Source organism: Acomys minous (assembly GCF_964271855.1).
Source record: "Acomys minous genome assembly, chromosome: 11".
NCBI lineage: Eukaryota > Metazoa > Chordata > Mammalia > Rodentia > Muridae > Acomys > Acomys minous.
The window spans coordinates 105,421,663-105,440,226 of NC_140492.1; the positions used below are offsets into that span (position 1 = coordinate 105,421,663).

The 18,564-nt window shown below is 43.1% G+C and overlaps 1 protein-coding gene across 9 annotated transcripts in view; it reads right to left on the reverse strand.

The window, feature by feature from the left end:
* Nucleotides 1–14,019, reverse strand: part of KIF2A (kinesin family member 2A) — a 62,840-nt gene extending 48,821 nt beyond the window's left edge. For 4 of the 9 annotated variants that reach the window (XM_084801666.1, XM_084801662.1, XM_084801665.1 and 1 more), the window contains exon 1: nucleotides 13,886–14,019. In XM_084801666.1, the coding sequence (XP_084657792.1) occupies nucleotides 13,886–13,949 (64 nt within the window). In that variant the 5' untranslated portion in view covers nucleotides 13,950–14,019. Of the gene's footprint in view, nucleotides 1–11,963; nucleotides 12,088–13,326; nucleotides 13,346–13,885 lie in introns of those variants that run through there. The other 5 variants (XM_084801664.1, XM_084801659.1, XM_084801661.1 and 2 more) reach the window with 2 other exon arrangements.
* Nucleotides 14,020–18,564: the final 4,545 nt, after the last annotated feature.

The following is an 18,564-nucleotide window of genomic DNA, read 5'->3' on the forward strand; positions in this document are numbered from 1 at the left end:
ACTATTAGGATAATGTTGTAAAGGGGGTGAAAATGTGGCTCTTGGGAAAAGCTTTATCAGACTGTGGCACTCCTAAGTGCCACACACAAACAAATGCACAGGTATCTGTGGTATTAAATTTTCACTAGGAGGAAGGGGGTTGACCAGGGATAAAATGTCAAAAAGGCTTTTGGGGTTAAATAATAGTAATAATAATAATAACAACAACACTTGTAAAAACACTGATACACACAGCATTTAAAGGCTAAATATGATACAGAGCGAGTATAGACTCCCTAGGTTTCAATTTGTCGTGAGGTAACTAATGGTGGCAGTACCGTGGACCCAGAGGTTGCCAGAGAAAAGGAAAATCTACTCGTCTTAGCCCTAGAACACAACTGAGGAAGGCATTTGAAAAGCAGAGGGGAGTTCTGCTCCCAGCCCAAGAACAATGCCTGGAGGTGAAAGCGGGCACTTTGTATATATAGCAAGGTAAATTCCTGCTTTATGGAAGGCAAACTGAAAATAATTCTTTGAACATTGATTCTACTTCAAGGATTTTAATCCTTACTGATTTAATCTCTTTTAATTAAAAAAGAAAGGGCCAGCAAGATGGATAAAGTGGATAAAAGCAAAGTATTTGCCACCATGCCTGACACCTGAGTTAGAACTGCAGGACCTACACAGCGGAAGGACAGAACCAATTTCCACAATCTGTCTCCTGACTTCCACATGCGTGTCATGGCACACCATATACTCCCTCCATACAGTAATCGCAAATAAGATACAAGTGTACATATCAATAAGGGATGAGTAAATAAAACTGGTATCTTCAGTTACTACAAATGTAATCATGAAAAAGAATGACACTATTTGCTCAAATGCACGATGGGGGTGGGTGGTACATAGTCAGTCTCTCTCTCCTCTCTCCTCTCTCCCCCTCTCTCTCTCTCTCTGTCTCTCTGTCTCTCTGTCTCCTAGCACAGAGTGAGACTGAGGCAAAGAGTCTATCACAACTTGTAGGCCAGCTTGAGGTATACAGCACAGTAATGATTCTGGTTCAAAACACTAAACTAAATTGTAATCATTTTATATAGTTATTGTGTAGGGAGGTACATAATTACACATATATATCCTGCATATAGATATATAGACAGACAGACAGACACACATTTTCTTGAAAGATTAAAAAAAAAAAAAGCTCTGCACTAAACAAGAAGCTGGCAACACTGCCTGCTGGAAGGACAAAGCGGCAAGAAGATGACAGCAGGTGGGGCAGACTGCTCAGGCTCACTAAGAAACAGTAACTAAGCAAAGGTGGAGACACCTTCCAGGAAACTGTAGCAGCAACACAGATGAGACAAATTACTAACCTGATCCAAGTCAGTGCAGGGGTAGAAAGGTAAAGAGTACCTGAGCAGCTAATTAAGACAGCCAGGACAGGATGTAAGGTTCAAGACCAAGAGCCAATCAAGACAACTAGGTTTCAGAGTTAGGAAAAAGAGTAAGTAATGACATACATCTACATGTACGGATTGGTTCAATTATGAGCTTCCTAAAGTTGAGGTGTTTATGAAACATTCAAGTAGAGATACTTATAATCCATTAGATAACATACAAATGCTCAGTGCCTGGAACCACCCTATATAAGCTGAAGAGAGAATTCACTCTACCTATACAGTGAACTATGTGAGAAATACTTTAGGTTTAGGACCAAAACCTGAGGTACGCCATCTCTAAGAGAATGATAAAGCATCCTTAAAGGTAGAGGAAGAAACGGATGGGAAAAGAAACAGATAGGAAAACAGGAAACTGTACTTACTTTAAATAATGGCTCTTAATAAAGGTATAGGAATATAAAGGTTAAAAGCAATGTACCACTCAAAATAAAATTGCAACTTAAAGAACATAGACAATACCTGCTTTTTGGAGAGTTTTGTATGGGGAGAAAGCATCAACAATCCACATGCAATCTCAAAACAACAGGCTTATAAACCTGAAGACCACGCAAGCTGGACAGGGACCCAAACTGACCAATTCTATCAGCACTCTGTGTAACTGAGTATACTCCTGTGATAAAGAGAATCTCTCATATGAGAGAATATCCTCTTGCCTAAACCTTGGAGTGCTGTGTACAGGAAGGCCTAAAGGGCACTGACTGGACATTATCAGCCCATCTTTGAAAGAAGGTATACAGCCAGATAACATTTAAATAAGCACAACAGCTGTTTAGTATGCTGTTGCTGCGGACATGGTAACCTTTTCTGAAAGCCCTTTCCCTTCATTCAAGTCACTCAGCAAATACTAGTTGGATTAACTGAAAACAAAACAAACAACAGAAACTCCCTGACCGGCCGCCCACCACCACCACCACCACCAAAGGCAAGGCAAACTAAACCCGAAGAAGATAAAGGAAGTATCACATATAACGATTGGACTTTTGATGCCTAATATAGCCACGGCATATAAAGCACTCTTAAAAGGACCTTAACTGTAGAACTTTTAGAGGCAATCCATTGCTAAGCATCTATTTGTTAATCTATAGATGACCTTGGACAAGACAATGTTTTTATTGAAACAGTACAAACAAGTTCTGACCAATGAGATGGTCCCCATAAGACTCATGTTTGAATGCTTGGTCACAGGAAGTGGCACTACTAAGAGGTGTTGAAGTAGATGTGACTTTGTTGGAAAAGGTGTGTCACTAGGGGATAGGTAGGCTTTGAGGTCTGGGAAGTGCAAGCCGTGCCCAACTTGGCGCTCTTCTGTTGCTTGCAGATAAGACGGAGGACTCTCAGCTCCTTCTCCAGCACCAAGTCTGCCTGCCTGCTGCCATGCTTCCCACCATGATGATAATGGACCAGACCTTTGAAACTGTAAGCCAGCCCCAACTAAGTGTTGTCTTTTGTAAGAGTTGCCTTGGTCATGGTGTCTCTTCACAGCAATAAAATTCTAACTAAGACAATCAAAAACAGTGGGATTTTGTTTGTTTGTTTATTTGTATGTTTTAGACAGGGTCTCTCTGTGTAGCCTTGGCTGTCCTGGACTCCCTTTGTAGAGCAGGCTGACCTGGAACTCACAGCGATCCACCTGCCTCTATCTCCTGAGTGCTGGGATTAAGGGCGTGGGCACCATGCCCAGCCTAAAAACAGTATTTCTAAGAGCTGTTTGTGACTAAATTTCAAGATTTATCTAATAGAGCCTCTAATGTTTTCATTTCCTAAACATAACACAGGTAATCCTCACAGCCACTTCTCTTTAGTGCCCAACACTAAATTATAGGCTTTTTACCTGTAAAACTATTAACCTCAAAACCAAAACAACTTTAAAGCTGTTTGCACTCCAAACTTAAACAGAAAACAGATTTAATGTGCTTGTACCTTACTGTAGAGATCTGCAGTAAGATCAGCTATTGTTCAGCCATTTTATACTCAATATTGGCCGTCAAAGACAAAGCTTCAAGACACAAAGCTTGCGCATTCACCATAGTATCTGAACTATAAACCCACTATGTCCACCGGCTGAAATCAAAAATTTATTTATTCCAGTTGTCAAACATTATCTGAATTATTTCCCACTGCACTACATAATTCATTTAGTATTATCTTTGTTAGCAAACTCAACTCTCTTATATTAGCCAAAAGACTAAGTGTGATTTTAAAAAACAAAACAACAACAAAAACTGGTGCTCAGTAAATAGAGTAACTGCATAGCATGTATAAAATTCAGCAAAGCAATGGCCTAGCAAACACAAAGCCTTGGGTTCAATCCCCAGTTTGAATAAACAGGGTGTGGTAGCACATATCTATAATCCCACTGGGAGGGGGAGGCAAGAGGATTTTAAAATCAAGGTCATCCCCCATAACATAATGAGTTCAGGCAAAGACAGCCTAGCATACATGAGATTCATTTAAAACAACATCAGCAACAACCATGAATTCTATGGTTTAATTCATCTTCATTCTTAAAGTATTAAAGATTACCATTAATTGGTCCATTATTTCAAGAGGCCTAGACGAAGTTTTCCCATCCCTTTCCCCTTTTTAAGTTCACAAAGATTTCCCATAAGCCTCCCTTTCCCATATACCCTCCACTATCAATATCCTGCATGAGACACATTTGTTAATCTACAATCACACAGCATTATCTTGCTTGTAGTAGGATTTATTCCTAGTGATATAACTTCTACAGATTTTAGAAATTTTCTCTTATCCAAAATAATTTTACTACCCCCAAATGCTTTGTGCTCTGCCTACCCATCTACCCCTTTCAAAGTTGTTCCAAATAGCAATTAATACATTCTAACCACTGAACAGGTATTCAGAATCTTGTAAATGCCAGCACAGAAAAATACAGGCCAAAAATAAGAACAAAGGTAAAAGAAAGCAGCCAGTGAATGCATGACAATAGAAGGGGACTTCAGTCATAGAATCTACGGGTGCCAAGGACAAACTCTGAAACTGAGCTGAACTCCAGTCCCATTTCAAGAATCAAAATATTTTATCTTGTAGTGTCTGAAAAGATGGCTCAACAGTTAAGACCACTAAATACATCAGCCCATCCCCTAACAGTCGCTGGTTGAATTCCGCACCTAACAGCTCACAACAATCTCTAACTGTAGTTCCATGGGCTCCTACGCCCTCTTCTGGTATCCAGACATACAGGCAGACAAAACATCCATAGACATAAAATAAAGTAATTAGACAACAGTTTCTCTTTTTAAGGAAATAAAATCAAGTTCTTTGCTATAATTCTTCCTTTCCATTCCATGAATTGAGTTGTGGCCCCGTCTTAAGACAAAGCCATTTGTTAAAGCTTATTACCTTTAGACATTTATTGGACGTGTCCCATATCTGAAATTCAGTTACTTTTAAGTTATCAATGGTAAAAAAGCAGCCAGAGTTGGTCGCTGATGTTACAACATACCCAAGTTTTATAATACTCTATATTGTATTCATGAAGAGGATTAGCCTGATTAAACAGAACTAAGGAGTTTTATAAGCTACACTCAAGACTTCAAATGCAAAGTTCCTTCCCAACTCATTAGCACAAGTGATACCAGCACACAACAAAGGCTCTTTCTGCCACGTTCTCATCTCATCTGCTTCTGAGGAACTGCTCACCCTCCTAGACTGAGGCACTCTTATCCAAGCTGACTCTTCGCTGTAGCTCTGTCTCCAATCTCTCCCTAATCGCTGGCTAACTCCTATTACTGATCTCAGGAGATTAAGTCCTACTGTACTTTCCAAGTGTCCTAGAAACGAATTCCAAGATCCTTACCTTACCTTTGTTTCCAAGTCAACCTGTTTGTTTGCAGTGCAAGGTGCTCTAGGTTCCCCCTCCCTCCTCCTCCTCATCTCCATCTCTCACCCTTCCACCCTGTTTTACATTCCCTTTACCAACAGCCCTGTGTTTCCAGCTCAGGAGCGTCTCCCACCTTGTGCCTCCTCCAGCCCTCAAGGCAGCCGCCCTCCACCATTTACACGTCACACTCCAGGAAGTCTAGCCAGGCCTCTTTCATTAGCACATCCAACTGTTTTGACAATAATGGGTCACAATCCCGGCCCACACTAGAATCTATGTGAGGCTTAGTTCCTACTGTCTATCATATAGGTAGTTGTGAAAATCAAATAATGTATGTTACATATTTAGCAAAGAGCATGGATGTTAAATGTCTTCAGATATCAAAGTAACGGGTGACTTTTAAAAACTCTTTGACATAGGGTCTCATTTTATAGCCAATTTGCAGTGACCCTCCATTTGGATTAACTTTTTAAGAAAGAAATTGAAGTTAAACAGCAAGTGTGGAAAACATAACCTACTAGGTAGACAGTTCACCAAACATTACAATCAAAATGGTTTATTTTGTTCTGGATTTTGCTGTTGCTGTTGTTTTGTTTTTTGAGACAGGGTTTCTCTGTGTAACAGCCCTGGCTGTCCTAGACTCATTTTGTAGACCAGGCTGGCCTTGAACTCAAGAGATTCGCCAGCCTCTGCCTCCTGATGCTGGGATTAAAGGCATGCGCCACCACACCCAGTTCTAAAGGGTTATTCTTTTTTTGTTTGTTTGTTTGTTTGTTTTGTCTTTTGAGACAGGGTATCTCTGTGTAGCCTTGGCTGTCCTGGACTCGCTTTGTAGACCAGGCTGGCCTCAAACTCACAACGATCCGCCTGCCTCTGCCTCCCGAGTGCTGGGATTAAAGGCGTGCGCCACCATGCCCAGCTTAAAGGGTTATTCTTAACATGCTCAACAGATGTAACCATACACATATATCCTTCTTGATCTTATCTTAAAAAATAATTTTACAGAGATGGCATGCTAAAAATAACTAATGTCAAAACCTAAATAAAGAGGGGGAATCTTTTAAAGTAAATAAAATATAAAAGGGGAGTGAGTACTTGGCTACACTGTGAGGAGGGCCTACTCTCACATCACATAAGTATGGACAGCTGATAGGACGCTCTACCAGTTCCCACGTCCTACTTCCTCGGTCTGTGTCCCTGAGGACTCCAACCCAGGGTCGCTAAAGAAAAACCAGCTGTCAGGAGCTGATGATGGTCTGCCAGAGCCTAAAACTGGAGTACAGTTTATACACCTTTTGAAATTAGAACAAAGGTTAAAACTTAGAAAATAAAGAATAGTAGATCACTAGAAGCAAGCAATGCCAACCCACCTAACTGGCCTGAGTTATCAAGAATGACAGTGCTGTATTAAGCTGTCCTGGAGGAAAGCACAGACGAGGGACACAAGAAGTGTTACCTCAGAGCCCAACTCTAAAAAAGCACCTCTATGAGGACTAGTCATACAATAAAATGATTTAGTTCTTGTTAGAATTTTATTCATGGAGTCTCTACATATCTCTGAGTGTATGATATATAATAGTGTAATGGAATGTCACAGCAAAGAGAAATAGGCTATTTCATTATTTTGATATGCCATAATCATTTAAGGTCTATATTCAACTGTTGGGAAACTGGACCCATGTCCCTGCAAAGCTCTACCAGTGAGCTATACTCACAGTCCTGGAAATGTGACTTTTATTTTAAACAGATCAGTGCTTATGACTGAACCCAAGGACTTGCACTTACTCTACCACTAAGCTAGATTCCCAGATGAAGTATAACTTTTAAGAGAGACATCTGTTCCCCATTTTACTTTTTGAATACAACAAAATGCTAATACAATGAACCAACAGAGGCTGGGCGTGGTGGCACATGCCTTTAATCCCAGCACTCGGGAGGCAGAGGCAGGTGGATCCCTGTGAGTTTGAGGCCAGCCTGGTCTACAAAATGAGTCCAGGACAGCCAAGACTACACAGAGAAACCCTGTCTCGAAAAACAAAACAAAACAATTAACCAACAGAAAGTTAATACAGCATTTCATTTTGTTTTCATTAGACCACATCTCAGTGGCCATGCACTTCAATCTATTTTGCTCTATATATTATCTATGTGGCACAGCATTCAGAGCAGCTATGCATTCCTAAGCACTTAGATATTTAGCATGAGAAAACAAATGTCTATTTTTTAAAAGATTTTTATTTAATTTTTTAAAAAATTTACCTTTGTGTGCCAGATGGTGGTAGCGCATGCCTTTAATCCCAGCACTCGGAAGGCAGAGGCTGAGGCAGGTGGATCTCTGTGAATTCGAGGCCAGCCTGTTCTACAGCATGAGTCCAAGACAGCCAAGGCTACCCAGAAAAACTGTGTCTCAAAAACAAAACCAAAAATTTACCTTTGTGTATATGGCATGTGTAAGGGTGTTTTGCCCGCATGTATGTCCGTGTACTCCAAGCATTCCTGGTGCCTCTGGAGGCCAGCATGAGCTGCCATGTGGGTGCTATGAGTTGAACCCAAGAGCGCTTGGCTGTTCTCTCTCTCTCATGTCTCTTTCAGTGTTGCACCAAACAGGTTTAGTGTGTCTCACTGGAAATGCTCATGTGTACACACAAAATGAGGTATATTGAAGATAAGACCCTATCTTATGTTCATTTGAAACACACACACACACACACACCCCTTATACACACAAAGTGAAGTTATTTTTAATGTGCCTGTGTTTTGACCACAACTCTTCACATAAGACCATGCATCAATTTTCAGCTTGTGACATCACATCAAGGAGTCAAAGCTTCAGGTTTTCCAGTTTCAGACTGCAGACTCTTATATTAGAGCTGCTCCACCTGTAACGTTATTTTAGCTGAAACTTTTAAAAGCTGGTGTGTGTCAGAAAACCCAATTTTTTCCACAAGTCGACCAGAAGAGTAAAACTTACTTTCATCCAGAGTTTAAAGTGTATGTCTATTCTTTAAACTAAGAATTTGCTTTTGACCTCAAAACAAGCAAGTATCTTAAGCAATTACTTTAGGTTACAAAGTAGAAGACATGAAATCAGAAAATGATTTTAAGAATTTAGCTTCGCGGGCTGGAGAGATGGCTCAGATGTTAAGAGCAGTGGCTGCTCTTCTGAAGGTCCTGAGTTCAATTCCCAGCAACCACATGGTGGCTCACAACCATCTGTAATGAGATCTGGTGCCCTCTTCTGGCCTGTAGCAAACATGCAGGCAGAACACTACACAATAAAATAAAATAAAATAAAATAAAATAAAAAAAGAATTGAGCTTTGCAAATGTTAACATAATTTTGTTGCTGCAGCTTGTGTTTTGAGACAGGCTTCTCCACACAGCAAGGCTGGCCTCATACTTGCTGAGATCCTCTTGCCTCAGCTTCCCTCTGGAGTGCTGTACGCTAGAGATTAATAAGCAACACCACCACAAAGATGGTCAATTTAATACAAATGGCAAGTATACTTGTGACTAGAAAGAATGCATCCTGAGGGCTTTGTGCTATTCTGGGTTTCTACACTAGTTTGTTTTTCTGTGTTTCAGCAAAAGCAAGTTTAACTGGCCCTTTCCTGCTTCCTCCAAAAATAAAAAGTCAGACACACTTGACAATGAAATATACAATTTCACCTACAAATCTGTTTTGGAAAGGAGTGGTTAGGCAATGAATAGGTAGGCAGGTAGATAAGATAGACAGCTAAGACAGACACCTCTTGTGATAATGGTGGAAGCAAAAGTGACTTTTAAAATCCTTCGCTTGTTAACTTTTTCCCTTTATGAACTACAAAATGTTAGAATTTGATTTCATCAATTTGACAAATTTAAACTATATTACAAACTGATAGCTTGTCTAAGCTTCTTTGGTGGTAGTGGAGGAATTCTATTACAGGGTCTTGTGTGTCTGAAAAAGAAAATTAATATTCACAAAGTATAAAGCTTCCTGTCATCAATAACAACATTTGCTAGCATGCAGTAGTGACTAATTAGCATTTGACCCAGCTGTGTCCTTTCTGAACCATGTGAGTTTGGCAAATTCTGCTTCTGCACCCATAAAATGTTGCATCTGCTGTCTTCCTACCCTGCTTATTACTTCATATGGCCCCTGTGAGAGTTCAACCAGGTAATATGTTTAGACGCTCACGGAAAACTACGCCCAATAAACACAACACCAAAGCACTACCATCTTAGTCACCTGCAAAAGGACATTAGTGATCTACAGAAGCACACACTCTATCCTATGCCCACACAGTCACGTAATTACAATTGTACTCTCATGTTGTCCATTTTTATTGTTTAAACTGTAACTCTATTCATTAGAAGCCTATAAATGGCATGTATGGATGAACTAGGAGAATAACAAATGGCAAAGTGAACTGGGTCACTTGTCTGCCCCAAGTTCCCACATTCCCGATGGCCCTTGAAATCCCCATCTCCTTTGCTTTTCAGATGCTTTAATGAAGAGAGTTTTCTCGGTGTTTAACTAAGAAACAGGAATCTTTTTCTCCCCCAGCGTTGAGTCTTGTGACCCTCTAATAGCTATTATTTATCACACGGTGGCTCTACGCAATGCTCTCTAATGCTGTTTCCATGAGTGAGACACAACCTGCTCTGACCAGGCTGCAGGAAGCTGTATATATCCTTTTGAGGGAACAGAGACGCCCCCTTTTGCACTGTCATCTTGACAGTCCGGCTTCTATGTGAGGCAAAGCAGGTTAACTGCCATGACTGACAAGCTGTGCCATCTAGACAGGTCAGTTACTCATGCCGACCTGTGACTTAGGTCCCATTTGTACAAAACGAGAATCACATAATCTTCCAAGAGTTTCTGAGATGAAAATTTTAAACTTCCCACCAGATAACACATCAACTAAGAGACTTCCAAAGAAAGGCCAGTGCACCTCAGCTGGACTTTACAAGAATCACTATTTCTCACCTATGTCCCCGGCCCCTAAAGAGGAAGGAAGCACTGATAGCGCACAACTTTTGTTTTAATAGTGCAGCTTTAAAAATACTTAAAGTTATCTAGCTATGCATCTGTGTAACTGTAGTGTTTAGAGTCACTGGACTCTAAAATGAACCTGAATCAAGTAAGTAACAGTAAGACATATGCGTAAAAATGTAGGTGTCTATTTTAAGAAACCATTCCAATTTCATACCAGTTTACCTGTGACTGACAGCAATCTCTAGAGTCCAAGTCAAAGTCCTGCAATATCTGAACTTAGACTACTGGGGGCGGGGGAGAGGGGAGGGGGGCGGGTAATAGGAGAGAGATACACAAAACAAAAACAAAGAAAACCGCCTAACCTTACATCACTCCATTTCAGTTATCTCTAAGAACCTTGACCTAAGAGGCCCACGGGGAAGTGGATCCACAGCGGGAAGGCGGTACAAAATGAAGATGGACTGATGGGGTTTCGCTTCCTGATAAAATTCGAGTTGGGTTGGCTAAAGGGGTGCTTTAAAAAATTATTAATTACATTTATTCGTGTGTGTGTGTGTGTGTGTGTGTGTGTGTGTGTGTGTGTGAGAGAGAGAGAGAGAGAGGGGGGGGGGGTGTGTGTCAAAGAACTTGCAGGGGTTGGGTTGGTTCTCTTGTCCCATCATGAATGTCCTAGAGAATGAACTCAGGTCACTAGGCTGAATCTTTTTACCAGCCCTAAAACAATGTTTGGAAACAAAATGCAATAATGAGCAATCCATTCAATTGTTTCCAGAGAGAGAGAGAGAGAGAGAGAGAGAGAGAGAGAGAGAGAGAGAGAGAGAGTGTGTGTGTGTGTGTAGGGTGATATACAGGTGTATTCAAGCAACTCCTAAGGCCATTAAATACTTGAATCCTGTAACATCCTGGCTCTCAGGTGGTATGTGTGGGTATCTTCACGGGCCTCCACTGCTTTCTCTAGACCAGTGGTTCTCAAGCTTTCAATACAGGTCCTCCTGTTGTGCTGTCTTCCAACCAGAAAAGTATTCCTTTGCTGCGTCCTAACTGCAATTCTGCTGTGAGGAGTTGTAATGTAAGTAGCTGACATGCAGGGTATCTGATATGTAACCCCCACAGGTTGAGAACCACCGCTCTAAATCCAGTAATTACTTTAGCCACACAGTTTGAAAACATATTAAGCAGTATGGTTCTGAGCATCAATGCTTAAGGAAATGTGCTGCCTCATGAATGTGAAAGGATGGCTGAGGAATTCAGAAGGCCACTGGTAATCTACTTTTAATCATCGGTGAGGACTTAGAGGATGAGCATTTCTGCAGGATCTTCTAGGTTCTGACTGGACTTTGGAATCTTTTAATATATGACTATGATTGATAGGAAGAGCTGGCCAGGGACAAGGATCACACAAGCATCGCAGTACCTACCGCCTGGTTAGGAGCAGGCTGAAGTGGCCTGACTGCCTTTATTTACTCCTGTGATTTTAGGTCTCGGGATATCAGTGTTTATTCGACCACAAGTTTTATTCACTTAATTTTGTTTTTTACAATAACCACTCGTGTTTTCTCCAGCCACAGATCTGCTATAGAAGGAAGGAAGCAAAGACTGCCTCTTTAAATTGAGAAGAGGGAATGCCTGGGGAAACCTCCTAGACATGAATTCCACTGTCAAACACTTTCAATTCTAACTACTTCCGACAAGTTACCCACTCTTCAGTGCTGAGGACGAAGCTCCACTGTTGAATGCTGAATCCCCTGAACCCCATACACTGGCACTCAGAAGGTAGAGGCAGTTGTTGTTCAAGGTCCTCAGCTACAAAGCAAGTTCAAGGCCAACCTGAGATCATAAGGGCTCCAAAAAAAAAAAAAATAAGAGATTATAAATGTTTTTAAAAAGCTACCTACTTAGGCGCTCTTACATCCAAGGCACTTAAGTATTTACAGCTTCCGGTTAGGACAATATAGACTGTACTGACTTCCACTACGTCGTGGCAAGAAAATACTTCTGAAAAACGTTATCTAGGTTACTGCTATAGGCTGCAGCTAAAGGCTGAAAGAACATTGTAAGACTATGTCCTAGAATCACCCAGGAACCAAAATTACTTCAAGTCCAATACAATTAAATAATAACCTTTTAAAAGGCATCTCAGAAAAATTGTAACAGAAACCTCTTGCATGCTTCCTTGTTTTTGTAACCATGTCATTTAATGGCCATACTTAAGACTTGTAAGTCTGTGAAGAACTTACATTTTCTGCTTCAGGTTTTAAACTAACGCGTTAATACTACATTTGTTGATATACAGCCAACCCACATTCACACACCCACACGCACACACACAGGTGTTAAACAGAATAATGATTACAAGAAAAGTATCTGCAAACACCTATCCAACTAAAGAAAGCAGCCTTTTCCCATTTGGTAACTTCTAAAGCTCTACAAGTTGTAATTCATTTTCTCATACACAAAATAATGCCTTCTAGTTATCAAATTACCTCAGGTGCAAAGACAGAGGGGGAAAAATCATTAACCATATACGGTCGTCCAATACATCATAAATAAAAGAAAGAACAACACCCCACCCCCATCACGCCTATTGAGCTAAGTTGGTTAAATTAGCAGAAACCAAGAAGTGGGTGTCACAGCCATACCCTTACTAATTAGGGTAAAGGATGGTGAACAGGCCAAAATAAGTAAAAGGAATTGGGTACAGGAGAGATGCAATCAAGAATCAACTTGTAACAGCTGCATCTGTAATTTTCATTCATCCCTTTATATGCATTATTTCCTTTACAATATAAATGATTTCCGCTTTACACTTAAAAGGCTAGTGACATAAAACATTTCTCCCCCCAGAGAAACACATAGAAACACTCCTAAGCCTACGGGTCTTTAAAAAAAAAATTTATTTTTTTTTTGGAATTAAACATGTGTCTTCACCTCGCCTTACACTTTTCTCAGTTACCTCCCGAGGGTGTGAAAATATCAACATCCGGTCGCCCACCCCCAGCCTCTCAGTAGTGTCTCGTGTGGACTGTTCTCCATCCTCTCCCTCCCTTTGAGTACCACCATCACCTTGGAGAAGCAAATCCGGTGTTTCTTTCCGGGTGCTCCCCCACCCCCTTTTCATGGCCGAGTGCAGCGTTCTCTGAACCTTTCTCCCACCCAGGGAAGGGACGAGCAAAAGCAAGAGCAGCATGCTTTGAGGAGGAGAGGCAAAGAGGCCTGACAACCGGATGGCAGTTTAAAATAAATAAATAAATAAATAGAAACAACCGGATGGCTCCCCATCGGCCTCTGGCCGGCAGTCGGCTCTCTCGGTACCGAACCCCCCGATCTTCCCGCTCCCACCCTCGCCACGCCACAGATGCGGGAGACCGCTACAAGGCAACAAGAGCCGGGGAGGGGGAGCGCGAGGCTCGGTCATCCCTAACGGAGTCTCCCTCCCCCGGGGGAGGATCGGGGAGCGGTCCCCGCCCTGCGGCCGGGGCCCCGCACTGCAGCGTCGCCCGGGCGGACCCCACGCCCGCCTCACCCGCACACAACGCCGCACACAAAAGCGCCGGGCCGCCGCCTTCCCGCCCCCACAGCCCGCCGGAGCAATCAAAGGGGAGGCCGGCCTGGCGCCGCTCACCATCGCTGCGCTTGATTTCCACGTAAATCCCGATCTGGATCTTGCCGAAGTTGGCCGCTGCCATCACCTCATCCGGAGCGGCGGCGGCGGCGGCGGCAAGCGGACGGAACAGCCGGGGAGGGGGCGGGGTGGCGGCGGGAGGGGCAGCGGTGGCCCGCGGCCGCGCCGGCCCGGGAGGCAGCGTGGACGCGAGCTAGGGCCGCGGGCGAGCGGCGAGCGGACGAGCGGGCAGAGACTCCTCCCCGGGCCTTGCGGGAGGGAAGGGCGGACGGACGGACGGACGGGCGCGCACGCCAGGCGTCGGGGTGAAGCGAAGGCCGCAGCCGTGAGGCGACGCGGGGGTGTGTGGGGGGGAAAGAGTAGGAGGGCTCGCGCCGCCCGCCCGGACCGACGGTGGGGAGGCGGGGCGCCGTGCGCCTGCGCACACCCGCCCGCCCGCGTCTTTCTGCCTGGCGCCCGCGCGCTCCGGCTGCAGGCGGCCCCGCCCAGCTCCTCTGCGGCCTGGCGGCGGCGGCGGCGGCGGAGCTCTGAACCGTCCGCGGCGCGGGAGCGCGCGCAGCCCGGCCCGGTGCGTGCCCGCGCGGCGTTTGATTCTGCGGGCGGCCTACCCGAGGCGCGGGAAACGACCGGCTCGGGCTTCGCGTGGACGCCGCAGCGGGGATGGGCTGAGGGCCACGTGGTGTCGAGCCTTCCCGAGAGCCGGGCTGAAAGGGGCCGGTCCGGCCGATTACATGGCTGCTTCGGTGTCTTTATGCGCGTGTCAGACAGCTTTGCCACTCCGAGGTGGCCGGTCCCCAGGGAACCTTCCTAAGGCCAGGCATGCCTGGTTCAGGCTTCCCAGCCAGTTATGGAGGAAAGAAAGGGTGTCCTCCACCCTAAGGAGGAATAAAGACCTTCCATTGCCCTGAACTTCCCTGCTCACTGCGGTTCAAAGCGAAGCCCCGCTTGTCAACCTCTTAACTTGCCCTGCAGATCCAGCGGGCCTGTCCTGCTGTTGGCTACTGTACAGTTCAAGACTTATTTGCTCTGGTCTAGAACGCCAGCAGCTGTGACTCAAAGTCAGATCACGGACTTGAATAAGATTGAATGAGGAGGCTCTTCTGCAGTCATGTGACTGGGCTGAGTGCCAATGTCTGCCCCTGCCAAGCAGAGGAGCTAGTGGTCAAGAGACCATTGGAAACTTTACAACACCCTATAAAATGCTACAAACCTGAGGCTGACTAGTATTATTGGGACTTGATATGGAAGGAACACATTTTCATTATGTCCTTTAGTCATTCTTTAACTGCCTATGATGACTAAAAATACAGTCTTAAGATTTAAAAAAAAAAAGGGAAGCCAGATATATACGTGTAAATGCATTTTTTGTGTGTGTGCTTAGCGTTTCCAACCTAACAAAAGGCAGTTAGTTTAAGAGACTCCTTAAAAAGATGGTCTCTAAGCTTCTTAAAACCATGCCAAGAAAAGGGGGCGGGGGTGGGGGGGGGATAAACAATGTAGAAAATGACTTCTGCTTTTTCTGTTCCAGGAATGACATCATAGGTCAGGACTTCTGTTTCAAAACAAGGTTGGACCAAATGAAGGTTCTGTTTCTGCTTTGTTTTTGCTTCTCTGTACTAATAGTTTTACACAACTGTAGGGCTCATTCCCTTAACCTTTCTGTGACAGAGGTATAAAGTCCCTCGTTATCTGCTTGCAAATTCTTTCAGGAAAGCGAAGAAATCCAAAGATACAGCTGCCTTTTGTTTATTTGTTTGTTTTGTTTTTTTGAGACAGGGTTTCTCTGTGCAGCCCTGGCTGCCCGGGAACTCACTCTGTAGACCAGGCTGGCCTCGAACTCAGGGATTTACCTGCCTCTGCCTCTCAAGTGCAGAGATCAAAGGCCTGCGCCCCGCTGCCGCCACCACCCAGCAGCTGCTAAATTTAAAGTTGCCTCATAATATACTGCCTTATTATGATTGCTGACACATACCTTGCATCCTGTTGGTTATGTAATCAAGTCTTAACCTTTAATCCGTATTACAAAGGTATTCTAAAAATACACACATTAAAAAAAAATACACACACATCATCTTGATGCATAAAAAGGGCTGAGACATTTGACAAACCAAACACAAAGACTTCTGGATAAAGCATACCCAACAGGCTCATTTGGTGTAGCTTGGTCTAGCATACCTATTTAACCAAAGTTACCATTGTGAGCTTTATGTCCAAGAGTTCTTCAGAACAAATGGCCATAAAATATGCAGTTTCCATCACCGCCCTGGAGGAGCAAGGATTCAGATGCAGCCACTAGCAAAAACTATGATTCTAACTAGAACTACTAGATTAAACAACTAATAACAAATCTCTATGATACAGACTCTTGCTGGGCATGTTGGCATATGCCTTTAAATCCAGCACTTGGAAAGCAGGGAGTAGACCTCTGTGAGGCTAGCCTGGTCTACATGGTAAGTTCAGGCCAGCTAAAGCTATATGGTGAGACTGTCTCAAAATATAAAACAAAAATAAGTTAGCTAGTAAAAATTGCTATTCTGGTTAGGATTATATAGTAAATACTCTGACATTTGTTCCGTGGCCTAGCGTCTTCATCTGCTTAGTTACTCATTTAAGCAACTTGGAATTTTTTTTTATGAGTATAAGTGACATAAAATGGGAGAATGCTATTGATGTCTAAATTTAACACAAGGTTTTTTTTTTAATTTAATTTTATTTATTTATTATGTATACAGCATTCTACCTGCACATCAGAAGAGAGTACCAGATATCGTTACAGATGGTTGTGAGCCACCATGTGGTTGCTGGGAATTGAACTCACGACCTTTGGAAGAGCAGTCAGTGCTCTTAACCTCTGAGCCATCTCTCCAGCTCCCAAGGTTTTTTTTTTTTAAACTAACACCATTCTATTTTTTTAAGCGCATTTTTAAAAAATCATTAACTAGGATTGTATATCTAGTAATGCAAAATGAAGTATACTATCAATTTGACACTGGCCCTTACTGTTTGGGGATAAGAAAATGATTCCAGCTATATAAATCTGTCTACTTTGGCCAAACTATCCTGAAACGACACAGGTGGGGGAGTGGGGATAGGGAAGACTTGTTCAAGGATTGTTCCTTTCAGGTCAAGTCCTGTGAAGAGTAACTGCTGTTGGACTGCCAATTCTGACCTATTGAAACCATTTTTAAAAATTCCAGTAACTATAAAACAACCAAGCCAATTAATTATCTTAGTATTCGTAGATGTAAAACAGTGTATATTTTAGTATTGTTTGTAAATAACCTTAAGATTTGCCGGGTGTGGTGGCTCACGCCTTGAATCCCAGCACTCAAGAAGCAGAGGCAGGCGGATCTCTGTGAGTGTGAGGTCAGCTTGGTCTACAGAGTGAGTCCAGGAAACACAGAGAAACCCTGTCTCAAAAAACAAAAACAAAAAAAACAAAAAGCAAACAAAACAAAACAAAATCATCCAAGGAAAAGGTTGCTAAGCTAGTGAATGACGTTTCAAGCCAAAGGTGACACCTTAACCTGTTACCTACTAGTGCCAGTTTGAGTGAGAATCCCCCACCCGCAGGCTCATGCATTTGAATGCTTGGTCCCATGGAACTGTTTTTCAGAAGGAACAGGTGGTATGGCCTTGTGGGAAGAAGTGTGTCACTAGGCGATGGCCCTTGAGGTTTTAAATACCAGTGCCATTCCCAATCTCTCTCTCTCCCTCTCTGCCTCCAACTTGTGGATAAAATATGAGCCCTTAGCTCCTGCTCCAGGGAAATGCCAGCTAACCTGCTGTCAGCTCCCCGCCATGACGGTCCTGGACTCAGGCTGGGAACTATAATCAAGGCCCAAATTAAAAGCTTTCTTTTATAGGTTGCCTTGGTCGCCGTGTCCCTTCACAGCAACAGAACAATGACTAAGGCACTACTTCTGTTTGAAGGCAGAAACGCATTGTGTAGCTGTGTGTGTGTGTGTGTGTGTGTGTGTGTGTGTGTGTGTGTGTGTTTATCCTCTGATACTAAGCTTTTACATTTGGTTTCTCCGTCTATTCTGAGTAACTTTGACGATGCTTGTGGACTTGGGATCAAGTGAAGAAAGTTGAAGAAAGTCTAGTAGTTAGGATTTGCAGAAACTGCTTTTAGGATGCGCCATTTGCCCTGCTCTGTGTGGGAGACTCCACAGTTCCCTTCCCATGTCACTTTAAGCTAGTGTAATCTCATTGTAGTTTACTTCTTAAGCCGTTTTTAATCACGTGGGAGACACAAATCCAAGTTTTCCTCCTCTAAAACATTCCTTCTCCTCTGTTGGATTCCTACCTTGTCCTGTAAATGTTGACCCTCTGCTTTTACAAAACAAAATCTTTGTTGTTGTTGTTGTTGTTTGTTTGTTTTGTTCTGTTTTTTCAAGACAGGGTTTCTCTGTGTAGCCTTGGCTGTCCTGGACTCACTTTGTAGACCAGGCTGGCCTTGAACTCACAATGATCTGCCTGCCTCTGCCTTCTGAGTGCTGGGATTAAAGGCCGCCTGACACAAAGCAAGATCTTTTGATCTTCCTATTTAAATTCCACTCTCTTTAAAAAAAAAAAAAAAGTCCTTTCTCTGCCAAATTCTCAAATGGGTTCATTTGTGTTGCTATAACAATACCTAAGACTGGGTGATTTATTGTTCTAAGCTTTTTAAAAAATAG